At 44.5% G+C, this 27884-nt stretch overlaps 1 protein-coding gene across 1 annotated transcript in view; it reads right to left on the reverse strand.

Moving 5' to 3' along the window:
• The window catches only part of Gabbr2 (gamma-aminobutyric acid type B receptor subunit 2), a 351347-nt gene that overhangs the window by 182082 nt on the left and 141381 nt on the right, over window positions 1–27884 (reverse strand). The window contains exon 3 of the mRNA XM_027931027.2: window positions 20604–20774. Within this exon, the coding sequence (XP_027786828.1) occupies window positions 20604–20774 (171 nt within the window). The remainder of the gene's footprint in view (window positions 1–20603; window positions 20775–27884) is intronic.

The raw sequence follows: 27884 nt of genomic DNA on the forward strand, positions 1-27884 counted from the left end.
CATAGCTGTCCATGACGCTCATGGACCACCTTGAGAGCTAAGCTCTGAGCAGCTTCTCCAAGGTCAGGAAAGATAGTCTGCTCTTCCTGGCCTGGAGCCCAGAGCCAGCCCATCCTGTAGAGGTGCTGAGTGTGCCCTGGGAGGAAGCCGGCAGCCAGGTGAGCACACAGCGTCCTGGGTGGATGCTGCCCCAAAGTGCTGAGCAGACGGCCAGCCTGGGAGCAGGGTTGGAAGCTGTGCTGAGCTAAGTAGTTTTTATAACATCTTTTGCTAGGAGCAGTACGCAGAGGCCCTGGGGAGCCCGCACTTACTCTGCAAAGTCCAAGTGGAATTTTCCATAGGGGACCAAAATCTGGAAGCATCGACATGACATTACGGTTATCATCACAGCTTGTTAACCTACCCATACGCCCCTGGGCTGTGAGCAGTACAGGAGCAGCCCCATGGCCTGGCTCAACCGAAACCAGCTGAACAAATGGATAAGATAGGACACCTCATCTGCCTGGTGTGTGTGTTAGTTCATGACTGATGCCTGCCATGCATCGTTGAGGAACATCTGGACCTCATCTGTGCTGCAGGTTATCTGAGAAGAAGAAGGATTCTTAAGCAGAAATGCCAGAACACTCTAGAAAGGAAGTCAGAAAGAAAAAGTGGAGAAGGCTACACATCTCTGTTAGGTGGAAAAGGTCAGAGCAGAATGAGGACTCTGATTTACCAAGTGCCCTTCATGTAGTGAGCCCCTCGGGCATGTCAGATCACTCCTTTTGGCCATTGGTACAATTATTGATGAATAATTGATCAATCATGATCGGTTATGGGTAAGTACAATGAGATCCAGAGAAGTTAAGCCAGTTGCCCAGGGTCACACAGCTAGGATAGCAGTGAGCCTGGGATTTAATTTGAGGTCTATTTCCTCTCTAGCTTATGCGATAAGCCAGGGATCAGCTGGCTTTTTATGTGAAGGGCCAGATATTAAATGTTTTAGTCTTTTCTGGCCTTTCAGATTCTGTCCCAACTACTCTGCTCTGCCTTTTGCATTGCAAAAGCTGTTACAATGTGCAACTGAATGGGTGCTGCTCTGTTCCAATAAAACTTTATTTACAAAACCAGGGACTGGATTTGGCCCTGGGCCATGGTTTGCAGATCCCTGATCTAGACCCATGATAAAGGCCCCTCTAGGAAGGCTATGAGAGAGAAGCAAGAGGACTGAGCCAGTGGCCTACCCCGCTGGCTGGGCCACCTTGGATGATCAGGGAAGCTCTCTGAGCCCCTTTCTTATCTGTGGATGGAGCATAACTAGAACTTCCCCTTGGGTTGCTGGGAATAAGCTAAGAGCGCTGAGTGTTGACCCTGGCTGCTGTTCAGTAAGTGGCGGTGTCATCGTCAGAGATGGCGCAGTCAAGGGGAGGTGGAGAAACCCCAGCAAGGACGTGGGGACTGGGAGGGAAGTGAGGCGGGTGCCACTGGTCTAAACCCAGGAAGGCGGGTCATCTCACGGAGGCTGGCTGTGGACGTCCTGCAGGAGAATGCCACTCCGCACCCCATGCAACCCCGGGGGATCCTCAGGTGCCCGTGGTGGGGGGATCTTTCCCCCATTCCCGGAAGGAGCAGATGTGTGGAGCTCGGTGACTCCCCACGGAGGGCAGGAGGCAGCTGTTCACAGACTTGATATGGCAAATTGTGTGATGTGCTGTCTTCCTGGGGCGGGCAGCCAAGCAGAGACGGGGAGCCTCTGCACCCCACCGCCTGCTGCCCACGGCTGCTGACTCACCCAGGAGAGCTTGGGCATGCCAGGAGGAATCCAAAATGGCTCTCCAGCGAGACGCGAGGCTTCCAAAGGGGATGGATGGGGACTGGGAGGCAGGGGAGCTGGGCTGCCGTTTCCACCTGAAGGTCATAACTTTGGCAGCTCAGGGGGGAAACGCAGGGAGCTCCACCAACACCGCTGAGGGCCAGGATGTGGCTCAGGATGCCAGACGAGGCATCCCTGGCAAGGTACGGCATCACTGCCCTGAGACTGGCGACACCATGCTTGGCGGGAGAATTACCCATCTGATGGAGAGGAAGTGAAACTGAAATCTGAGAGGGAGAGGAAATGTGCCCAGGAAAAACTCTGAAGTAGTTTTAGACACAAGGAGGGCCAGAATATATATATATATATATATATATATATATATATATATATATATATATATATATGGATTGAAAAGGAAGGCCACACGACAGGAAACGCTCAGGAACCCTCATGCAGATTCTGTATACCAAAGTCCAAACTATGGGAAACTCTGTTAACTGTGAAACTTTGGGGAAGATGGTAAAGCTGAGCACAGATGTCCGACTCCCACCTAAGCTACCTCCTTCTGAAAGTGACAGAAAGGACGAAGGGAGTATAAAAATAGGGGGATCTGCTTCAGCAGTGGAAAATAGGAAAGAGTGCCATCAATATGCCAGCTACTTTGAGGAATTTCTGCTAGGTGCAGTGCCAAAGGAGCCAGATTGAAGGCTGACTCACAGCTCTCCTTCCCCAGAAAGTAGCGTGGTGCGGCTGGGAGGGCGGATATGCTGGGGGGCGGGCAGCCTCACAGCCTCTCATGGGCAAGGAGCCCTGGAGGGGAGGGTGGGCCACACATAGAACCTACCACCAGAGACCCGTCTTGCTGTGCAGTCCACCTGTCTTCAGGAGAGGCTGGGACACTAGAACAAGCAAAGACTCTCCAAGTCCAGTTTTCCAACCTAGACCTGGACATCGTCCAAACAGTGCAGTCAGGACATGGAGGGAGGAGGCCAGGCCAGGCACACCCATGTACACCTGGAGTAGCTGTTTAACAAACAATGAGAAGAAACCACAGAGAGGAGAATGCCATAGCACAAGATGGCTCCCCAATCTTCCAGTCTTCTGGTTGGATATCCAGGGTCAAGAATCCAATAGGGTTTAGATAAAACAGTGAGGGGAACCAGGGGGAATTCACTCATGCTGTAAGAAAATACTGGTCAAGAAAGCCTACAATGCACATGGAACCCGTGAAAACTAAAACATCAAGGAAACAGACGAGGAATACAAGCAGAGGAAGAATATCATCTCTAAAAGGATTTGCTTTGGCTTATGAAAGTAAATCATAGTGTCTGTTTTATATTTCAAGGACATTAAAGAAAAGCTGGATTCTAAAATGTAAGAATATGCAACAAAAGAGACTAGAATTAAAAGAAACCTGGTAGAGTTAAGATAATAAAGATAGGAAATGAATTCTGTCGTTGAATGTAGAATTGTAAAAAGCATTAGAAGCAGTGAAGAACAGAATTTAATTGTAGAACACTGGTAGATATTGTAGAGGATGACCTTGAGATGTTCTCTCAGATGTGGAGAAGAAGGACGAAGATAAAAATTACAGAGAGAAAATAATAACATGGAGGATACACTACAGAGACTCAGTCATGACTTAATATTTCTAAAAAAAAAACAGCAGAACAAAAGAGTAATAATTAAAGATATAATAGAAGAAAATTTTTCCAGTTTGGAGAAAGAGCAGATTCCTCAAATAAAACTGGTAATTACATTTTAGACAAGACAGACAAACATCAGATGTGTGCTGTTTTTTCTTAATTCCAAAGGTGAAGAATTCTACACCATCCAGGATGGTGGTCATAGGGAGATTATCTAAAAAGGAACCAAATCAGATTGCATCAGACTTCATTACAACATTGATGTAATGTCTAAAGAGGTTTGAGGAAGAATGTTATGATCACAGAAATCTATACTTAGATAAATTGTCATCATAGGAGAACAATGGAGGGAAGCTATGATTTATGCAAGGGCATTATAGATATAAAACTCATATGATTTTCCCAAAAAACATTACTCAATGATGTACTCATGTCATAGACAAATAAATTGAAAGACACAACTCATGAAAGATATGTCAATAGAAATTGAAGCCATGTAAATATGTTTTTGAATGTTAAAGTCATAATAACTGCAGTATAGTTTCAAAGAAAAATCAATACCTTAAATCAAAACAATAAAGAATATCCACAATGTAAGGAATAAAAACAACATAAAATTAGAGAATTTATGAGAGCTGGGGATTAAATAAGTGTGCTAATGTCTATAGCTTACAACAGATACTACTGCATTTTTAAACTGGTACTTAGAGGAGTAGAGCCCTAGTATTTAAACTTAAAGTGCAATTACAAAATAGTTATAATGAGGATGAGATATTATTTAGCTAAAAATACAGGATTTGGCTAAAGTTGTGATCAAAGACAAACTTACCTGCTTAGGTACACTTAATAGCAGCCAAAATAAGAATTTAAAAAGTAAACAAAGAAAAAAATGGCAAAATAAAGAATGGAGTTATTAATGAAGAGAAAAGCAGAACCAAATAAATTAGAAAGTAGATAAATAGGAGTAGAGCCAATAAGAGTACAAGATTTGATCCTTTGGTTAAAAAATGAGATAATGGTCTGGGTGCAGTAGCCCACACCTGTAATCCCAATGACTCGGGAGACTGAGGCAGGAGGATCACAAGTTTGAGCCTAGCCTCAAAAACTAAGTGACGCCCTATGCAAATAAAAATAAAAAGGACTGAGGCCAGGTGTGGTGGCGCACTCCTGTAATCCCAGCAGTTCGGGAGGCCAAGACAGGAGGATTGCGAGTTCAAAGCCAGCCTCAGCAACAGGGAGGCCCTAAGCAACCCAGTGAGACCCTGTCTCTAATAAAATACAAAATAGGGCTGGGGATGTGGCTCAGGGGTCGACTGCCCCAGAGTTCAATCCCCAGTAACAACAACAACAAAAAAAAAAGACTGCAAATGTGGCTCAGTGGATGAGCACCCCTGGGTTCAATCCTCGATACAAAAAAAAAAAAAAAGATAATGGTATTATGGGATGCTTCACTGAAGACTTACGTGTGTGTTGATTTATTATATTATTTTTTAGTTTTGTTATATGTTCTTCAGGAAATTAAACACTGAAAGGTTTGCCATCCCTGGGAGGAGGCCATCTTTAAAGGGAAGACAGACCCCGCCCCTCCCTTCAGCAATCAAGGTGTATGCTTTACCAAAGAGGGTGGCAGATAGCTCTATTATGTAACACATGGGGTAACTCGGGGGCAGAGTTCTAAGAGAAACTTGTCTCTGACTCTTAGGGACATGGATATCAGAGGAGAAAAAGCTAACAGAGGTTCTGGATCCGTAGGAGATGGACCCCGAGGATGCCTGGAAGCTGCCCAGAGACCTGGATCAGAGGCAGTAACCAGGCTGGCTACTGTCAGCAGTGCCATCAGGGAAGCAGGATCAACGGGCACAGAAGGCAGGCTCCCCCAGCTCTGTGTTGGAAAGGGCACCTGGCTGATGCTCATCAAGAGGAGGGTAGGCCTCGTTTCACAAGGGGTTAAAAATCAACTCACAGGACCAAAGACCCAAATGTAAGAGATAAAACTATAAAACTCTCAGAAGAAAAAAATCTGTGTAATGAATTCTTCATGACCTTGAATTAGACAATGGTCCTTAAATATGAAGCAAAAGCAACAAAAGAAGCATATATACATTTGGTTTCATCAAAACTAAAACCTTTTATGCAAAGATACCATTAAGAAAGTGAAAAGAGGGATGGGGTTGTGGCTCAGTGGTAGAGCGCCTGCCTAGCATGTGTGAGGCCCTGGGTTTGATCCTTAGCACCACATAAAAATAAATAAAGTAAAGGTCCATTGACAACCTAAAAAAAATATATTAAAAAAAAAAAGAAAGTGAAAAGACAACCCACAGAGTGGGAGAAGATATCTGCAAACCAGGTACAGGGAGTCCCCAACTGATAATGGTTTGACTTGGGATTTTTTTGACTTTCCAATGGTGCAAATATTAAACACATTCAGTGGAAACCAAACGTTGAATTTTTATTTCCCCCCTCCCCCCAGGGCTAGTGATATGCGGTGTGATACTGTCTCCTGCAATATCACAGCGAGCCACAGCTCCCAGGTAATTATGTGTTCACGAGGTGACACCCCAATCCTCTACTGTATGCTGTGCTGTTAGTTTTTTTGGATACAGGTCTTCAATAAATTGCATGAGGTGTTCAACACTTCAACATAAAACAGGCTTTGTGTTAGATATTATCCAACTGTAGACTAATGTGGATGTTCAGGGCACATTTTAGTTAGGCTAGTTAAGTTACTAGGTAGTCAAGCTGTTCATTAGGTTAGGTATATTAAATGCATTTTCAACTTACTATGTTTTCAATTTACTGTGGGTCTATCAGCACCTAATGCCACCCTAAGTTGAGAAGCAACTATATCTGGTATGGGTCTAATATCGAGGATATGTAAAAAAAATTCTTACAATTTGATAACAGAAAACCTGATCAAAAGTTGGCCAAAAAGTCAAATAGGCACATCTCTAAAGAAGGTATACAAATGGCCCATAAGCATGAAAAGATGCTGAACAACGATATTCTTTAGGGAAATGCACATTGAAAAGAGATACCAGTTCACACCCACAAAGGTGGCTACAGGTTTTTTTCTTTTCTTTTTTTTTTCATCGAAAATAACAAGTGTTGACAAGGAGTGAAGAAATTGGAACCCTCGTACGTTGCTGGTGGGGATGTCAAAATGACGCATCCATTGGTGCAAACCAGAAAATGGCTTGACAGTTTCTCCAAATGTTAAATACAGAATTACCTGGCGGTTCCACTCCTTGGCTATCTAAGGGAGAATTGAAAACCTAAGTCCACACAAAAATGCATAGGCACAAATGTCACGGCAGCATTATTTATAATAACCAAGGTAAAAACAATCAAAATGTCCATCAGTGGATGGATGGATGAACAAGATGTGTTGTGACCACACACTGGACTATTATCGAGCCAGAAAAGGAAATGTGGATATATGCTATAGCAGAAGGAACCTTGACGTTATGCTTAGTGAAATAAACTAGATACAAAAGGCCCCAAATTTTATGATTCCATTGACGTGGAATATCTATTATAGGCAAATCCATAGAGATAAAAAGTAGATCCATGGTTCTCAGGGGCTGGGGTGAAGGTTAATGGACATGGAATTTCTTTTTGGGGTGATGAGAATATTCTGGAATTAGCAGTAATGGTTGTACATACTCATATACAAATGAAATATCCTTTAACTGTATGCTTTATAATGTTAAAATGGTGGGTTTTCTGTTATGTGAATTCTTTTCCCCCATAAAAACAAAAACCAAGGCACTCTCTAGTAGCTTTTCAGCTGACTCAAAGTATAAGCTAAAGTCCTCACAAACGTCCTAGAAGGGCCACAAACTGTCACCCATCTCCCACCGCAGCCGACCATTCTGCTATCCCTTTCCTGCCCTGTCCCAAACCTAAGGACCTCTCCGATGTTGCTCCAGCACCCCAAATCCCTCCCTCACCAGCTGCTTTGCACACCTGAGCCCTCTTCCCCAGACTTGCCCTCACTCTGCTCCAGGCATCTGCTCCAGTGACAGCTTCTCTCCGAGACCTTGTCCCACTGTGCACCACACATCCCACACCCCTGACCCAACTTCATTTTTTCTCCTTAGCCCTTATCACCTGACATACTGTCCATTTATCTGTCCATTGTTTGTACCACCTGTCCCCTGGCACCAGAATGGAAGCTCCCTGAGGGGCAGAGACTTTCTTTCATTCGCTCAGGGGTCTGCAGTGCCTAGCGTACAACCTGCAGACGCTGGTCATTGATAAATATGTTAAACAAATGAATGCATTGTAGGGGAACATAAGAAAACTGATGACTATCATTTGTCACACTAATAGATTTAAAAAAATGTGCACAGTTACCAATAGAGAGTCTAAACGGGCATCTGATTCTGTAGCATGCCAATCTGGTGCACACATTGAGTCAATAAAATAGAATATTAAGGAATATCTCACTAACAGCATTCTTACTAAATCAAGAATAAAACTAGAATGCCCAGTATTATCATCATTTTTAAATATGACTCTAGAAAGTCTAGTGAATGAAACAATTGTAAACACAACAATAATAATGAATATGCACTGGATGCTCCTTTGGGAACTGTTGTAAGCTCTGAGCTTTATACGCATTAACTATTTTAATATTCAGGACACCTGAGGTCATAAGAGTAAGCACCCATTATAAGGGACACAGAAAAGTTCAGTGACTTTCCCAAGGTCACCCAGCAGATAAGTAGCTGAGTTGGAATTAGAACGCAGGCAGGCAGCCATCCTGCCCTAACCACTACGCCTCAATGAAAAAATGATGAAGATAAAGATGCTGTAATGCTAAAAAACAGCAAGCAAATGTACTCCTGTTGTCTACCTAGAGAACCCAAGGGAATTAAGAGAAGAAAAACGACCAGAAGTAATGAGTTCAATATGGCCGGTCGTAAGAAGTGTATACACAGATCGATAGCTTCCCTATACTCCAGCAATAACTACTTTAAAAACGTCATGGAAAATGGATCCCATTCCCCAAAGCAATACCTGAAAATAAACTTAACAGCTAATGCAAAGAAACTACATAAAGAAATGATGCGACTTTGCTGAAGACCCAGCAAGAAACTTTGGATGGAGAAACAACGTGCAGGAGCATAAAGACATCACATCTGCCCCAAATCAATTATAGAGTTGCTGGAATTCAAATAAAAACACCAAAAGAATTTTTGGAAACACCAATTTAATTGGTGAAAACAAAGATGACCCTGAAAAAAGAAGGGAGGATTATACAATATATATAATTTATAAATATATATATATTATAATATATATATTATTACATAATATCTTAGAATACTATTTAAAACACTGGGATTTCAGTTCTAGAATAAACAGTTGATCAATGGAACAAATTTGACAACTCAGGAACAGTCTAAATCTGCACTGTCCAACCTGGTGGCCACGGACCACACTTAGGTTGTTCCTGTCAGGTGTTGAAATGATAGTGTTTTGGACATGTTGCATTAAATAAAATATATTGTGGGCTGGGTTGTGACTCAGTGGCAGAGTGCTTGCCTTGCACGAATGAGGCACTGGGTTTGATCCTCAGCACCACATAAAAGTAAATGAATAAAATAAAGGTATTGTGTCCATCTACAACTAAAAAAAAATATTTAAAAAAAATGCATTGTTAAATTGACTTTACCTGCTTCTTTTTCCTTTTTAAAAATCTGGCCACTAGAAAATTTAAAATCTTATAGGTGACTTGCACTATATTTCCGTCATGCAGAAATGGTCCAAAACATATATAAAATGTAGTATAAGTTATTTTCTGAAGACAAAATTTAGCATAGGCGTTTTAAATGAGTCATGATGAGATAAAATTTAGCAGAGGCATTTAAAATGAGATAAATTAATTAAATGCTGAAAGAATAATTGAGTGACTGCACAGTCAGAAGAAAGATCATATATTGAAATTCCAGATAAACTGAAAAATGAAGTAATAAAAGCACTAGAAGAAAACAGCTGAATGTTTACAGAATTTCTTGTGATGAAAAGAACTTGCTTAGCACAACATTAAAGGTGAAAAACTAGTGTTGATAAATTTGGATCAAGCACTAAGATTGTTCAATATCTCAAATCCAAACAAAAACAAAATTAAATGCCACATGAAACATGGGGAGATATCTTTGACAAATGTGACAAAGGGCTGATAGCCTTACTTTGTAAAGAATATTTATAAATCAGTAAGAAAAAGAACACTCCAATAAGAAAAGGTGCCAGCGACACAAGCTGCCAATTTACAAAGGAGAAACCGAAACGAGAATCTTAGTCAAAAAGAAATTCAATCTCAATAGTAATCAAAGAAATGCAAATGAAAATAGCAATTGCCAAAGATCAGAAAAGAATAATACAAGATGTTGGCAAAGGACAGCTTTCATATACTGCAACGAAACTAAATTGGTGTGATCTTTCTGGAGGACAATTTGGCAATACGTATAAAAGGTTCAAAAATGTGCACACTGCTATTTCTAGGAACTTATCCACAGAAAATAATCAGAGATGTTCAAACAAAAATTCAAGTATGAGTTTATTGTATCATTGTTTATAATCAGCAGCAATTGGCAGCTACTTCCCCATTTAATGGGCACTTTCCTGATAGTGCAGGCACGGGGAGGATTTTTTGAACAGAGATTGTACAGAGATAGGCATCTACCCCCTGTCCCGTTCCAAATTCCTTGAAATTACAAAGAATTTTTGAAGAATAAAAAAAAGGACCTAGCAGTTCTCCAAAGCAATTGAGAAGGCCAACAATGGACAGAATCTTTGCAGAATTATTAGAACACAGGAAGGGAACAGATTGTAGGATAAGTGACACTGGATGATTATACAGCCAAAATCACATCAGAGATGGCTATAGCCCAGGAGGGGGCAGATCCCCAGGGGTCACTAGAACCAGAGTCAACAAGCACTGGATGGTCATTCTGAGTCACATTTGCTGACCTGGGAAAACATTCCCCTTGGTTTGCCAAATTTAGCCACATCTATAGTAAGAGCATGTATTTGTTTATACAGGTTTATTTGTGCACCTTAAAAAAAAAAACTGTATGAAGTAAGCCTAGATGCTAACGGTGACCTTTCAGTGGGTAGGTCTGTGGCTTGGATGTGGTTTGTCTCCCAAAGGGTCATTGGTTGGAGGCCCCTGTGGCAAAGTTGGGAGGTGGTGAGGGACCTTTAAGAGAAGGGGTCAAGTGGGAGAAGTAATTAGGTCATTCCAAGCACTGTCCTAGGCAGTGCTTACGTAGCTCTCCTAGGATCCTGGTTAGTTCTCTAAGGAGGGTTGACTTGCCATGTGACCTTTCCCTCTTGAGCTCTCCATTGTGATGCCATCCCCAATGAGTCTTCAGACTCAAGCCCATGCTTGCACTATGGCCTTGAACCTGCAGAACTGTGAATTAAATAAACCATCTTTTAAAATAAAGTACCCAGCCTCAGGTATTTTGCAATAGCAATAGAAAATAGACTAATACATTAGGTTATGACTGATGTTTAATTTTCCTTTTTGCTCCTTTGTGTTTTCCAAGTTTTCTGCCCTGAGTACATATCAATATTACAGTTGGAAAATAATAATATTTTTAAATAAAAAAGCAAAAAATAACAAGAGATTCTGACATTTTTGTATAAGAAAGTAACCACAATCTTATGCGTTTTCTTTTGAATTACTGCAGTAGCCTGCTGGCTGGTTTCCCAGCTTCTGATCTTGTCCCAATCTGCACCCAAGACTGCTACCATCTCACTCCCGTATTTAAAACTTCCCTGGCTCCCTACTGCTGGCAGGCAAAGTCCCAACTTGGAGGCACAAGAAGCCCTCCCCTTCTTTGTTTCCTCCCGACTCATTCTCCTGTGCCTGGAGCGATGGAGCCCCAACAGACTCTTCAGTCTCCTGAACAGGGAAGGTTCCACACACCTTCCCCAAACCACTGCTTTGTTCATGTGGTTCTGGCACTCCCCAAGCCTGCCAGATGGGCCCTGGGGGAGAACTTGCAGCCAGAATGTACCAGAATAGCCCTGGAAAACCCGTAGCTACAAGATGCAATTGCCTGTCAGCCAAGAGGCCCAACCCAAATAAGGCAGGAACGTGCTGTAGGAGCAGGTGTGGAGGGGCATGCCAGGTGCTGCAATCCGGGAGCTAGGGAAGGAATGAAAGTTAAATGCAGAATCCTATGGCAATAGCTCCCGAGGACTGGGAGGCAATGCCTTGGGGCAGAGATTGCTCAGCCCACATACCCACCTCCCTGCTTCTGGGTCGGGGTACGGGGCCATCACCCCCCACCCCTAGCCTGTCTCCACCAGGGAAGGCACAAACCTGGGCTCATGTACATACCCATCACTTCTTGGCTGCAAAGTCACATAACCGTCCCTCTACAAAACAGATGGCACTGTGCGGGCTGACTGGCTGTAATGCCAGCACATAGTAGGTACTCCAAAAAATGGTAGTAGACAAGTAGATGGTGGGACAATGACATTTTCCTAAGCTGAAGGTACTGTTGCAGAGCTGCTTCAGGGAACCTTGGCCTGGGGCTGCAGAAGGCACTGGGAAGGATCCCTGGGAGAGCTTGGAGGTCACTGTACATGGCCATTTCCCCAGAAGAGTGTCCTCAAGAAAGCATGTTCCCTCTCTCACCCCTGTGTTCTAGGATCCATGCAGCCTGGGCCAAGGACATAGTCACCTCTCAAGTTGCCACTGAGCAGAGACCAGGCAGCCCCTTTCTGAAAAGAGTTGGTGTGTGTGTGTGTGTATGTGTGTTTGCAGGCACATTCCACTCTGAGGAGTGTTAGGGATGACCATCCCTGAGGCCCTGTGGGCTCCCCTCTGTACCAGGGTGGGACAGCTCTTCCTCCCTGTGCCCTGGTGGAGGGAGAGAAGCACCATGCTCTGCGCTTCCATGGGCAGGAGCTCCGAGGCACCCTGAGGATTCCAGCTTGGAGATGCGCCTTTTCTTTAGCAGGCTGAGCCATGCGGACACCCCTGGATGAAGAACCCTTGACTTGCACAAACATGCCAAAGAGGCACTGGGGGCCCTGATGGGTGACAGTGATCCCCAGGTGGGGCTGAGGCTCCATGGCCTCGGCAAACAGTGAAAGGCTTGAGGAACCAATTCTTGACCCTGGTGGAGAAGCCTCTCCCTTGGTTACTGCTCTAGATCAGAGTTTCCAGGAAAAGCCTATTGCCTCCCCTACTCTCCACCTTTGAGTTAAAGGAACAGGTGGCCAAGAGGCCCTCCTTCATCCCAGTGGTCCCCAAACTTCAATTGCTCCTGTGTTTTTGGGGGGCTTTCACCTTCTCTGTACACCACCCATGTGATCCCTAACTTTATTTTCCTTTAACCTGTCTCACTTTTCAATGGGGGCTCTACTCAAAGCAATAATATCCATGAGGTACAGTAAATGAGCTGGTAATAAGTCAACTTTTTTTTAGTATATAAGACATAAATATAGCATTATTAAAAAATTTAAAAATCACATTCTGGTAAATAATGGACCTACTTTCCCAAACATGCCAAAGAGGCTGCCATAAAGAGCTGCCTTGGCGTGGGTAGGACGGATCTGGAGCTGCCCCTGCTGGCTGAGGCAGGCCTCGTCCCTCCAGCACTGGGTGGCAGGGTGGGGGGAAGTGCAGAGAGGGAGAGGATGCATGCTTTGGCCACAGCCAAGTTACCTAAAGGCATCAGCAAGTTCTTCAGGTAAAAGTTGGGGCTCTAGTAACCTTAGGACTAGAATCTGATCTGTCCTGAGTCCCCTCCTGGCTCCTAGTGATAGAGGATCTGTGGATGCACTGGCAGTCCAGAGCCTGCAGCAGGGGAAGCCAAGGGGTGGGTCAGCCCTCTTAGGATGCTTGACCCTTAGTCAGATACAGAGGGCTTAGGGCACAGTGGTCTCACCTTCAGCTTGTCCCTTCCTCCAGGACAGTGGATCTCCAACCCCAGCATGCCTCCGATCAAATGGCTGGGCCCCCTCGAGTGTCTGACTGGTGTGGAGCTATGGTGACGCTGCCGATTCTGCTGGTCTGGGGACCACGCTTTGAGAACCACAGCCCTAGAGGATGGGACTGTGCAATCCTAAAGACGAAGGTTGCCGAGTCCTTGACCACTCAGAAGGAATCTCCAGGAGAACGCACTCAGACGCAAACTACATGCGTTCCCAACACCCCACACCAACATCACCCAGAAGCAGTCATGTGGCAAGTCCCTGGTCACTGCTGGCTCCAGAGGCAGGCCCGAAACTTGTCACTGAGACCTCTAGGAGAATCCCCATGAGCAAACCATGTCACGGCCAAAAAAGACGTCAAGTTAAGAAATGACAGCGTGCCCTAGGCTGAGTGCGGGGGGAGCCCGGCTTACTGGCTTTACGGCTCCTCTTCTGTAGCATGGGTGACTCAGGCAGGAGGCAATCAGGATAGAGAGCAATGGGCACAGGTATGGATAGCAGGGCTGGGATTTTTCTGAATCTCCCATGGTCATCTCATCACCCCAGGTACAGGCCGACTCAGGGCAACAGAGGGGATAACTGCAGTTGCCCCTTCGAATCTGACCTAATGGACAGAGAAATCCACTGCTGAAATTCTTGTTGAACACACATGGACCATCACGCAGGGTGAGGGGTCTCAGAGATCAGTGTTGGCCACGGAGGAAAGATGAGGGAGCAGGTGGTCTCTTACACTTCATTATGCCAACACCTGTGCCTTGAAGCCCCAGGGGAAGTGGGCACAGAGGCCCAGCGGCAAGCCTGATCCCTCTGGGGAGGGAGGTGTGATTGGGTGGGTAAGGATGCTCCTACAGAGAGAGGTGACCCCATGGAGGTATGGCTGGACCGAAGGTGCCAGGAGGAAGTGACCAGAGGTGTGATAAAGGAGTCCTTGCAGGGTGGCTGGGGCCGGGTGACATGAAGGGTCTTCTTGAGCCACACTAAGGTTCCTGCTCAGAGTGGCAGGAAAGAGCTGTGTTCTAACAAGGATGCCCACCCCCTGCTGGCTTCAACACATCAAGGGGTCTCCCTGCCCTCTGCTACAGGGCTGTCTCTCCCAGGCTGCTACTCCAAAGAGCAAGCAGGAACTTTGGAGGAGCTCAGAGACCCCTATGGTGGGGCAGATGGCAACTTGGCAAGTGGGGGAGGTTTCAAGGGGCCAGACAGGACCCTGGAGAGCCTGAAAGGGCAGGTGCTTTGAAGAGGAAGCTCTGCAGATGGTGACCTTTGGGTCTCAGGCAGATCAAGGGCCTTGGTGGGTCCTGCCACTTGAGGGAGGTCCCTGTAAGAAAAGGTCAGTGCCAGGAGCCTTGAGATCACTGAAGATCAGCCAGCAGGTGGGGAGTCTTGAAGCCTGTTTGGAGGGGTGAGAGAGATGGGGACAGCCACACTGGGGGGTTCCTGAGTGGGGGCAGCCACTGGCTAAGGAACCAGATTCTGGATGATGATAAAAATATCAGCTGTGCCTTGCATGGTACATTGAATGATCCAGGCTCTTTTCTTAATGCTTTATGTGACCTAATACATTTAATCCTCATGAGACAAGGAGGTAGGTACTATGATCATTCCCAAGAAATAAGATGGAAAATAAGTATACCAAAATGACATTCCACATCCTATGTCATCAGAGAAAGAGAGTTAAAACCACAAAGAGAAGGACCACTGAACAACTATTAAAATGGCCAAATCCAGAACACAGACAGCATCAAATGCTGGCAGAGAGGTGGAGCAACCAGAACTCTCATTCATTGCAGGTGGGAGCGCAAAATGGTACAGCCACTTTGGAAGACAGGCTGGCAGTTTCTGACCAAACTAAACATACTCTTAGCATTTGATTCGGCAATCGAGCTCCCTGGTATTTATCCAAAGGAGTTGAAAACTTAGTCTAGACAAAAACCTGCCTAAGGAGGCTTATGTAGCTCTATTCATAATGGCTGAAACTTGGAAGCAATCAAGATGTCCGTTGGTCAGCAACTGGATAAGTAAATATCCAGACAATGAAATATTATTCCACACTAAAAAAGAAGTGAGTGTCAAGCCAAGAAAAGACATAGAGGAGTTAAATGCATGGTAAGTAAGTAAAATAAGTCAATCTGAAAAGGCTGCCTTCTGTATGATCCAATTATAAGACATGGAAAATGGAAAAATGTGGAAAACAGTGAAATGTCAGGATTTTGGGGACAACAAAAACACTGTAAGATACAGTAATTATGGATATATCAGTGCACACTGCCCAAACTCATAGACTATACAATTCTAATAGTGAGCCCCAGTGAAATCTGTGGACGTCAGTGATCACAATGCACCCAGATCAGTTCATCAGTTTAGACCAATGCCCCACTGTGGGAGGAAGGTGGATAATGGCCGAGGCCCTGACCATGTGGGGCAGGGGATATATAGAAAGTCTCTGCCTTCCTCTCTGAGAACCTGACACTGCTCGGAAAATAAAAAAATAGTCTTTTAAAAAAACCAAAGCAAAACCGAGGCACAAAGAGACCAGGTCATTCCCATGACCACACCCCTGTGATGGCAGGATCAGGGTGAAGGGTCAGACCTCCCTAACCCCACTTTCTAGAATCAAAAATCCTTTGTATTCAAGGTCAACTGGCCCAACTCCCTCATCTCACAGGAGGAAGACTGAGGCTCAGAGAGAGCCAGTGATTTGCCTAAAGTCCTTTTGCAGGTGAGTCATGTCACAGGATTGAGGATGGTTCAGGAGTCATAGGTCTGGAGTTGGGGGAGAGGCCCCAATCCCCTCTTGTCCTCTGCTGGTCCTCCTAGGCCTCCATCTCCACTCCTGGCCCTGCCTCCAACCTGGGCCTTAGTACCCCTGTGGACTTTGCTCAGCACTCTGGCCTCTCATTTCCTGGGTCCTATTTCCAGGGATCTGCACCTCCACTCCACTTCAGCTGCTGGCACGCAGCCAAGGCCTGGCCTCTCCGTCCTACACGCCATCAATTCCTACTTTCCTCTTCCAGGTCTAACCATCCCACCCAGCAGCCTCGCTCCCACATCCACTGTCTTCCAGAGCCTTCCAGAGCTCCACTTCCTCGAGGCCTACAGGCTACCTGCCTGCTCATCCCATCTCATCCTGGACCTCATGGACTACCTTCTCAGCAGCACCCTTAACTCTTCATCAGCACCCCCATCTTTGTCTTCCACCCGGTGGAGCCCTGGCGCTGGAACAAGAACTCTGTCTGCCTTCTCCATCCTGCTCCATGACCTGCTGAAGGTCATCAGACCACTAAGGAGACTGGGCCACTCTAAGCTCAAGGACTTCTACACAAGAGGGGAGTCATTTCCCACCTGAACGCCTGACTGAGCCAACTGCACAGGGGAGTAATTCTCAATGCTGGCTGCAGGTTGAAATCACCCTAGGGCTTGAGCAGGTACTAATGCCGCTGCTCTGGGAGATGGCTTGGGATCAGGAATGTAAAAGCCCCCCAAAGATGCTCTGTCCAAACAGGGAGTGTTGCTCAGCAGTAGAGAGAAGCCAACTACTGACACATGCCACAATGTGGATGAACCCCCAAAACATTGTGCGATGTTATATAGCAAACACACATGCTGTATAATCTCATTTACATGAAATTTCTAGAGAAGGCAAAGCTATAAAAGCAGGCTATGGGGTGGAACTGACAACAAATGAGCACAAGGGAGCTTTGGGAGTGACGGGAGTGTTCTAGAACTTGACTGTGGTGATAATTGCACGACCATGTCAGTGTATTTACAATAATTGAACTGTATGCTAAGAATCTTCAGACTCTGTGCTATGTAGATTGTATCTCAAAAGTTGTTGAAAGTGAAAAAAATGAAAAGAAAAAAAGTCTGACTAAGGGAATTTAAATTTTGTCTTGGATTTTAAAATAAGAAATCAGAACCAAAATTCCATTGGTGAGTCCACTGGGCGACCAGAGTTGAGAACCTGGCAGGAAGTGTAACACCTATTAATTCCAGAGCCACCTCCGTTCAGCTGTGGTCCTCCAAAGCTGAGGTCTGATGCACCCAAGTGTCAGCAAGGTGAGTACATTGACTGAGGTCCCACAGCCATCCTGGGTGAAATAGAGCCCAGAGATCAGTGCATCTGATCCAAGTGCAGAGCAGCCTCTGGGGGCTCACAGGAGCAGCTGGTCCCAAAGCCAGGAGACCCTCAGACCTTCCTGGCTTCCACAGTTCTAATGCCACAGCTCTATGGGATGAAGATCCCCCTCTCTGCTGCCTCACCCCTCCAACTTCAGGACTGCCTTCACTTGACATTCCCTCCAGCGCACCCATCCGGAAAAAAAGTGTCTGACACTGTTGATCGACCAGTTTCATAAAAGGAATCCAGTTTCCTTTGCACTCATGAAAAGCTGTTAGCGCTGGCGAGCTTCCAGAGGCTGTATATCAGTAATGCAGCCCAGACATGGGCAGAGGGATGCCAAAGCCCTTGGGCACAGAGAGGAGTCATCTGGGCTGATGGATTTAAATCAAGAAGGGTTCTTGCCAGGACTACCACCAAGTAACATCCCATCCTGGGAAAAGAGTCTTCCCTGGAGATGCACTGAAATCCTTTGGAGAGGGGTTGTATGGGATGGAGACATGGTATCTACCTGTCAAGACCAGATCCCAGGGAGGACAGTGTAGTCAAGAACACACAGACCTACATCTGGAGGGCCAGGCATTCAGTCTGGCTGGCTTCTTGGCCAGCATGTGCCCTGGGGTGAAAAGCCACCCACCCTCTGTAAGCCTCAGTTTCCTCATCTGCAAAGTGGGAACTATCACGGCTTCCTACAGGGCAGCCAGCTATCAGAGTATCTGAGACCCTATGAAGCACTCAACCAACATCAGGGCTGATCACATTTCCTCTGCAGACCAAGCCTGGTGGGAATTTCAAACCTCTGAGGCTACATGTGATTCCCGGAAGTTATCAATGGACACAAAGAGTGACAGAAAATCTCAAGTAGGTTTCAGGAGCCTGGAAGTCAGTCCTGACTTTGTGTGAACCATCTCTCATGACTCAGAGGTGCTCTGAAACTTTGCACTGTGTCCCTTCCCCTCTCATGGTGATCAGTTTCCCCTTCTACACAACGAGGAGATTGGGGGAGGTATCTCTAAGGGCCCTTCAGACTCTAGCAGCCAATGATGCTATTGGAAAGAAGGAAGTACCCCCAAGACCCTGCAGGGTCTGGTGTTAATGAGGCCAGGGGGCTGACCTTTCCCCTCTACCAGGATTGGCCTCTTTCAGTCTCATTTTGGAACATTCGCTGCTGCTCTACAGAGGGCAGTCTGCCAACAAAAGCCTCTTCAGTGTTTGGCAATGAGTTGTTCCCACCGGAGGCCAAGTTCCTTTTGGGCTTCCTCCTAGGGGACGAGAGGCAGAGAGGTGGAAGAGAGGGCAACACTGGCCTGGGAAAAACCTGTCTTGTTTGCATCACCAGGCACAGTTGGGGCCAGCACTTCTCCTTTCCAAGCACCTCCCAAAATATCCTTTATTTATTTATTTTTTTTGGTGCATGAATTTTATAGTTTATAAAGCTCTTTCAAATTTATTACAGATTGGATCTTAGTAAAAACCCTGTAGGGAGGCATGCAAAGGGTTACTAGCTTTATATGACTTCCAGGGGAGGAAACCATGGCTCAGAGAAGGAAGCTTCTCCCAGGTCTCATGGGGACAACATCAAAAGGCCTCTCCTCTGCATGGAGACAGGGCAAGAGCCTCTGAAAGGTAAGTGCTCAGCTGGATTCCCAGCCTTGCTCTGCTCCATCTTGGTGGCCCCCTCACCTGGAACTTCCTCCTTCCCAGGCTGGCAGCAGGGTGTGTGGCCTTCCTCACTCTCCCTTGGAGTTTTGCCTGGAAATCTGAATAATACACCATAGTTTGTTTCCCCTGGGCTGCCACACACGCACACCTGGGATGTCTTGGTTTGGTGGAGGCTCCAAGTATCAAGAGTACATTTGGGGCCAGGTGTGGTGGCACATGCCTGTAATCCCAGCAGCTCAGGAGGCTGAGGCAGGAGGATTGAGAGTTCAAAGCCAGCCTCAGCAATTCAGTGAGGCCCTAAGCCACTCAGCAAGACCCTGTCTCCAAATAAAATATAAAAAAGGGCTGGGGATGTGACCCAGTGGTAAAGTACCTCTGGTACCAAAAGGGGAAAAAAAAATGTGGGAAGAGAAAGGAGGAGATATAAAGCAAATGGAGGAGGAAAAAAGGACCAAAGACCACTTTGCACTCACACAAAGGGGGACAACTTTTAACTATTCACTACAATCCACTGTTAATAAGGTGGTGTGGGAACAGGAAATCGTCAAGAGCCATCAGTGACACTAGAAACTGGAACAGATCTGTTGGATGTCGGGTCCCTCTCAAAATTTTAAATGGCCTCGTAATTTCATTTCTAGAAATCTATTGCTATGGTGCACGCCTATGCACGAAGGTGTTGGTTGTGTAACCAGAAGGCTGTAAACATCCCTGGGGTCGGGTTCAATAAGTCACACTATACATCCATTGACTGAACACCCTGGGTCATTAAACCCGAGATCAATCGGATCTCTAAAATGTGTTGCAAAGAAAATAAAAAAGCAAAATATATTTGGTATGAAGTCATTTAGGTTCAAACAAATATAGTGAAAAAATTCTAGGCAGATTAGCACCAAACTGAAAATGGGGGGGACCTGGGAGAGGGGGGGGACAGGGCCGTTGGAGAAAACAACACTATCACCATATATATTTTTGTATTGTTGTATGAAATAAAATAAAGCACCATGTATTTATGCATGTTTGTAAAACATTGTTAAAAACAAAAAAAAAACCCACAAAGCACAATCCAAGATGACCTAGGAGTCTTGGTTCCAAGCCAATTCCTCCCCCAAACTCTGCTCCACAAGAGCAAACCTATTGGTGGCCCATTTGCTTTCAGATAGTCACTCTATCATCAGTAAGCAGGACAAGGCCACGGGGCCTTTTAGGAGTAAGGGGAAGAGTGACAGGGGAGTTCTCACTCCCCTCTAGGGCCATGGCTGAGGGTCCCACAGGCCCGGGTGTACATTCCTCAGCTACCAGCTCTTTTGTCAGAGGCCAAGCAGCCTCCACGGTGCTGGTGAAATCTAGCAGAGCAGCCGGGGGCTGTCACTCAGGCAGCCCAGGGTGAGCCCAGGCCCCCGGGGCGCAGAGCTTGGCCTACCTCGGAGAACCTCTGCACGTCCTGCGTGAGCGTGCCCACGCGCTTCCAGTGGTAGTGCTTCAGCAGTTTCAGGATGGCCGGGTTCACCGCGTTGTCCGACGGCACCGTCCGGAAGAAGTAAGGGTATTTTTTCTTATCAGCTAGGACAGGCGTGGTGGCGGCAAAGGAAAGCTGAAAAAACAAAACAGAAAACAAAAAAGAGATGATGCTTTTTACTAGGAGCTCAGCAGCCCTCCATCCTGTCTTGGGACAGAAACGCATGGTGCAAGGTATTTTTTTTTAAGGCTTTCGATTGTTAAGAGTAATACATCCAAATGGAAGAGATGGTTAAAAGGTGCAAAAAAGGAGAAAGAAGGACAAAAATAAATAAATAAATAACCAGGCATCTACCAAAGATCCACCATTAATGTGGGGTCTGTTTCTTTCTCATCTTTATGCACAGCGATTGGACTTTTTTCAAAAGTTTCTTGAGATCATTCTACATACACAGTGCAACTGTTTTTCCCCTAGTTAACATTGTTCTACCAACACTTAACCATCCTGTTAAAAACTCCCTGTAAACATTTTAATAGCTGCATAATATTCCAGCATATGAACATATCACAATTTACTGAGTTGTCTCTAGTTTGGGGACATTGTTTGTAATTTGTCCTATTATTCTGCAGGCATCTTTGTGCATAGCATCTTCCCCTATATTTCAGGATTATTCTGTAGGACCGAGTCTGGTATGTAAAATTTCCCAGATAAAAGAGAGGAAATGAATCTGGGGCCCAGTGGTGCAAACCTGTAATCCCAGCTGCTAGGGAGGCTAAGGCAGAGGTTCAAAGGCCCTAAGCAACTCAGTGAGACCCTATCTCAAAATAAAATATAAAAAAGGACTGGAGATGTGGCTCAGTGGTTAAGCACCCCACGTTCAATCCCTGGTACCAAAGGTAGGGGAGTAAAAAGGTAGGAAATGAACCTTTAGACTGTACTTATTTCCCCAAAGAATTTTATCAATCTGCATATCTGCTAGTCAGGTATAATTAGAGGGCCAATTTCACCACATTCTTGTCAACAGGGAATAGAACATTTTTTCTATCTAATTTTATAATGAATTATCACTTTAAAAACCAGAATCATTGTGTTCACGGTTCCTCGTGACGTTGAGCCTTTTTCATGTGGTTCTTAACAAGAAGCGTGTCCTAGTTAAGGAACTTCTTTTTCGTGTCCTTTACTTTTTGAGGTTCTTGTAATGCTTTTCTAATTGAATTTAATTAAGACTTTTTATATGGACGGGATCCAGGCCGGGCTGTGAGAGCTGTGGCAAAGACCTCTGTCTGCCTCTGCGTGTTGGGTGTGGGTATTTTAATTTAATACTCAGTAGTCAAATCTGTCCGTCTTTCCCTTTATTGTTTCTTCTTTAAGTGCCAGTAAGTTGTTAAGTTGCGATTTTAATGATCTGTCCAGCTTAAATGTCACCACTCCCCTGACACTTCCTCTGATCTCGGCTCTCCTTTTCCTGGGCCTCTTCCATAGAAGGTGGTTATCAGCCTTTTTGATCTCTGCAGGGTGATGGGGAGCAATGGCATCTTCTAGTTCTAATTTGCATTTATCTCATTGTGAGTGAGGCTGAGTCTCTCATCCTATGTTTAGCAGCAATTTTTAGTTCCCTTTTGGAAACTGTTCCCATCCTTTGTCCATTTTCCAATTTGACTCTTAGTCTTCCCCTCTGTTTGTAGAAAAGTGATCTTCTATATTAAAGAAATTAGTGCTTTACCATATAAGTTGTTTATTGTTTTGATCCAGTTTGTATTTCATCTTTTGATGTTGCTTATAGTCTGATTTTTCATGCCAAAGTGTTTTTTTGTTTGTTTGTTTTTTGGTACCAAGGATTGAACCCAGGGGTGCTTACCACTGAGCTGCATCCCCAGCCCTTCTCTGTATTTTATTTTGAGACAGGGTCTCACTGAGTTGCTTAGGACGTTGCTAAGTTGCTGAGACTGGCTTTGAACTCACGATCCTCCTGCCTCAGCCTCCCGAGCTGCTATGCACCACTGTGCCCAGCTAAAAGTGTTTTGTTTTTTTTTTAAGTGGATGAATTTATCACTTTTTTCTCTTATGTCTTCAGGTTTTGTGTCATATTTAGAAAGGCCTTCCCTACTCTGAGATTATGAAAGAATTGCTCATGGTTTCTTCTAATCTGTTCTTTCTCCCTCCCTCCCTCTCTCCCTCCCTCCCTCTCTCCTCCCCTCCCTTCTCTCCTTTCTTTGGCATCATTAAATCTTTGATCCAGAGAGGGCAAACTGCAGCAAGCTCAGTCTGCACTGTCCACCAGTGTCCTCCTGCACCCTTGCTTGTCTCAGCAGCAGCTCTCAACTCTATACATCCCAGAATCTAGTTTCCGCATCCAGGGAAACAACATCCTGCACCCTTCTGTCCCAGAGAAAGGTCCTTCACTGGACTTTCTCCCTGGACCCCAGGAGGGCAAGCTATCGAGATCCATCCTTTTCCGTGGTCTGATCAGAGTGCAGTCAGCCACTCCCTCAGATCCCTGGAGGTCCTGTGTCCACTCTGCAAGCCCCTGCAGATCCAATCTGTTGCAGCTGACCGTGCAACGCCTGTCAGCCATTGCCTGAAGCTAGGGAGTGCCTAGAGAAATCGATTTCTAAGATCCCCACAGAGACAGGGACACCTCACAATTGGTAAGAGTCAAGGGCAGAATGACTGTTGAAAAAATTCCAGGTAGAATAAGGACCAATGGGAAGAAGCTGCAGAAACCGTCCAGCGGGGTGCATGGAGGAGCCCCCACATTCAGAGTTGTCCAGCAATAGAAACGCTGCCAATCGAAGTAGTGACATCCCTGTGCCTGGAGGTGTGGACAGGGAGTCTGTGCCATAACCTCGTGAGAACAGAAGGGTCCCACAATGTCTTTGGACCCTCCAAAAACTGTAGGAAAAAGTTTGTGTGAGTGTATATGTGCATACAAATATACACATTTTTTTTCCCTGAAAAAAAGATTTCATGGCTTAACAGATTCACAAAGAGGATCCCATAATCCAAACAAAATCCACACACCTGCCTGGGGGTGAGATTTAGGTCCTGTGGAGAGTGCCAGAAAGAACAGCTCTGTACAGTCCACTCTAACCTATTATCCACAATTCTTTTCTCAAGATTAAAACCACCCTGCAAGTTTCCTCTGCTCACCAGGGTAAGGGGGGAGCTATCTGAAAAAAATCTGGGAGCAACACTTTTCAGGACCTGGGAGGACATTATGCATGCCATCGCATCCCCCAAAATGCTTATCTAATACAATTTGGAAAATATTGGTTTTCTGATGTGATTTCTGAATCACACTCTGGTTGATACTTTATCGTTATTGTCCCATTAGTTCCAGGTCCACAATTAATTGTTGCTCCAACAACCTCATATGTTTGCCCTGTAGGTAATTACGGTGGTTACTGTTCAGTGAATAAATGGTCCATTGTGTTTACCATAGGCTTGGAGTACAATACATGCCCCAGGTCTAAATCATGTTGGGTGCAAAATATTAACTGGCGCCGACATTTTCTGCACCATTTGAGATAATGCACATTTTGATTGAATTGCTGTGCGTCTCTCTTTCTCTGGCTTTAGCCTCTTGAAACTTTCTTCCACGGGCAGGCTCAGGTGCCTACTAGTATTGCTGAACTTCAGAACTGGAGGGAATCTAAGAAATGACCTGGTTTGGGGGTTCTCTATCCTGGCTGCACATTGGAATCACTTGGGGAGATTTTTAAAAATCTGATAACTTGATCCCACTCCAAATCAACTAAGTCAGAATTCCTGGACCTACAGCCCAAACAGTGGTATTTTTTTAAAAAAACTTTCCAGGTGAGTTTGATGCCAAGGGACGGTTGAGAACCCCCCAGTGCAGATCAATACCAAATTACTGAGATTTTCTTTCTGGGCTTTTATACAGTAAACTCTTGTAAAAGTTCCATGGTGTTGGGAAGAAAAAAGTTATGAATAAGCAGACTGAAGCTGAAAGATGGGGTGATATTGAGTTATCCACCATAGCAAATAAGAGGTGGAAGCAGGACTTGAACTCAGGACTAAAGGACTCCTAACATCAGTGCTCTTCCCTGCCCGATGGCTGTCCACTGCATCCTGTGTGGTCCCCAGGCCTTCCTCCTCCAACATCCGCAACACCAGGGCCACCAGCATCAGCACCCTAACTTAAAGACCCACACTTCTGGGCTCCCTGTCTTATTTCACACAACCAAATTAGTTTCTGAACAGGCTGTGATCAGGGCTCCAGTTAATCCCTAACCAGGGATCTATTTCTGAGAGTATTTTAAATTTTAATTCATAGTTTTTGTTATATCTACTTTTATTGCATTGTTTTGAGAATTTTTGGCCTGTACAGTGTTTGCTTTGGCAAATTATTGAGATTTTCTTTCTGGGCTTTTATACAGTAAACTCTTGTAAAAGTTCCATGGTGTTGGGAGGAAAAAAAGATGCAGTCTCTAGTTGTAAGCTATAGAATCCTTTATGAGACTACTTATGCATAATAGATATAATCAAGCTCTAATTATATTTTCATATGCTTCCTATTTTTGCTGACTTGGTCTATCAAAAGCTAAGAGATAGTATTACTAAATTTTTCTCTCTTGCCTCGGACCATTTCCCCGTGTTTTTCAACAGTGTGTGCTTTGATGCTTTGATTTTATGTTGTTTTCAGTGTAAAGGTTCATCATGATTTTTTTTTTCAGCAATGTGTACCCTTGACTAATACATATAGCAGGTACTTAGTGGATATTCATTAGGTGAATTGAGGATTAAAACATTTGTCAATGTAAAATAAATATCTTTGTCATTTTATTGCTTTTGGTTTTGTATAATATCTTGCTTGATATTAAGATATGACCCGCTGGGTGAGGTGGTGCTCATCCGAAATCCCAGTGTCGCGAGAGGCTGAGGCAGGAGGATCATAAGTTCAAAGTCAACCTTAGCAACTTAGTGAGGCTCTAAGCAACTTAGCAACACCCTGTCTCCAAAAAAAAAAAAAAAAGGCCAAGGATGTGGCTCAGTGGTTAAATACTCCTGGGTGCAACCCTCAGCACCAAGAAAAAAAAAATATGACCCTTTAGTTTGTACTCGTGTTTCTGTCTGTAGCTTTGATCCTCCTTCTATTTGTATTTTGTTAAGATTATCTTAAATATTTAATTCTTGAAAACAGCACATATTCTTTATGTGCATATATTTCTATAATAAATGCTTGGTCCTGCACCACCTCATTAACCATCTTATTCTCTCTTTTTGTTTCCTTGTGTTCCCTTGGTACGTGATCTTGGACACACCTCTATGCTGGCTTCAGGTCTCAGCCTGATGGAGCGCTTTCTGATATTCTGAGGAAGGGAAGGAATTGGAAACTTGCTGAGGATGGGCTTCTGTTGTCTTGATAATGATGGAATTTGGCTGGGTATAAAATCCGTGGACTACTACTTCTTTCCCTTGAAACTACAAAGTGAGGCTCAAGAGAAATCTGAGGCTAGTTCAATCATTGTTCAATCATAGGGGACTGGTTTTCTCTGCTTGAATGCTTAAAGGATATTTTCTCTTGGAATTAAAAAAAAAATTGCCAGGATAGATCTGGATATAGCACTCTGATCTGTGATACAAGGCGTCCTTTAATTTAGATACTGAAGTCCTCCAACTCAGAAAAGAAAATTATATATATATATATTTAAATTGTGTATATTATACATAATAATCATTTATACAATAGAGTTAGTGTATTTATTATATACCATACTTATCATACTGTATATATTATACATAATAAATACAGCATACGTAGTGTGTTTCTATTGTATTCATATGTATTCTCATCTCCCTCTGGCACACCTGATTATTATATGCTGTCTCTTCATTCTGCACATCCATAGTTATCATATTTGCTGTCATGATTTCATCTCTTGATTCTTGTCTTCATTTTAGAAGAACATCTTATTTTATCCCATCTTCTTTATTACAGAGTATGTGCATATTAACTTTCACCATTTTCTAGTAAAATGGCTATATCATCCACAGTTCTGGCGATAAGGTATAAGCATTCTTATTTCTTCACCTCCTGGCCAATATTTGGAGTTATCAGACTTCCTAATTTTGTGAGTCTTTCAGAGACAAAGTGGTCCTCCTTTCCTGTTTGCCCAGGAAGCTCTCTATGATATAGCTGAGCAGATGTGCACACGCATGTCAGCCATCCAGGGTCTTTGTTCTGAGTTTCCTGACCTGATTTGCAACAGCCTCCACTTCGAGCTTTATTGACAATAAAAATGCATTTTTATTGTGTTATGGACATTTTGGGTTCACTGTTCACTTCAGGTGATCACATCCCCACCCCCACCCCCAATCCTCTTGTCTCAGGCTATTGCATGGGACCTGTGTTGTTTTGTGGAAGATTGAGGATGCCAACCACCCTTCTGAAAGTTCTCTTCTTTATCCTACAATAGATCGTTTTCAGAAGTGGACTCTTCCCCTGCTTCTTTTGGGTATTGTGCTCCTTTGATTATTTTTGAAGTACTTTTTCAAAGATGTTTTCAATGTACTCACCTTCAGAAGCAAGGCAAGTCTTTTCAGATTCAGCTTATCAGGAGAGAGACACCACAGGTGGACTGCTCTTGGCCCTGTTTTCTGCCTGTTTATGACTGGGAATGTTTCTTAGGAAACTGAAGGGTAAGTATCTGAGCACAGCTATTGGTGTCTAGTAGGCTCTCACCTTACGCTGGTTTACAGTGATTAGGTGACATCATTTTTTATCCTCAGTGCCTGGTTTTCTAAGACTCTGGATCAACATGGTACATTAAGTTCCCATGGTGCATTGCTGCTAGTGTTCTTTTCTGCCCAAAAAAAAAAAAAAGAACTCAATTCCCAAAATGCAGTGCACTTAGAGTATATTCCTCTCCTCTTCCTATTCAATTTTTTTTTTCTAGGAATTTATAACTCTCTGAATTTGGAAAGACACAGGAGGAGCATGAAGAGAAAAAAAAAGCACTTTGTTTGCCTTGGAGATCAGCCACCATGAAGTAAAGACATAGCTGTCCGATTTCTAGATCCTGGTCTCTAATCCAGTTTGGGGGTGGAGGGGAGGAGAGAAAGGAATGTTCATCTATTTTCAGGACGTTCACTACTTTGTGAGACAAGGTCTAGAGTGCCAGGAGGCGACGTTTAGGATTCTCTCAATCCAGATTCATCTACTGTAGAACTAGTGGATCTTCCCAGGAAAGCTGGAGGATGTTCTGTTGGCTACTGTGAGTG

This window comes from Marmota flaviventris, chromosome 13, assembly GCF_047511675.1.
Source record: "Marmota flaviventris isolate mMarFla1 chromosome 13, mMarFla1.hap1, whole genome shotgun sequence".
Taxonomy (NCBI): Eukaryota; Metazoa; Chordata; class Mammalia; order Rodentia; family Sciuridae; genus Marmota; species Marmota flaviventris.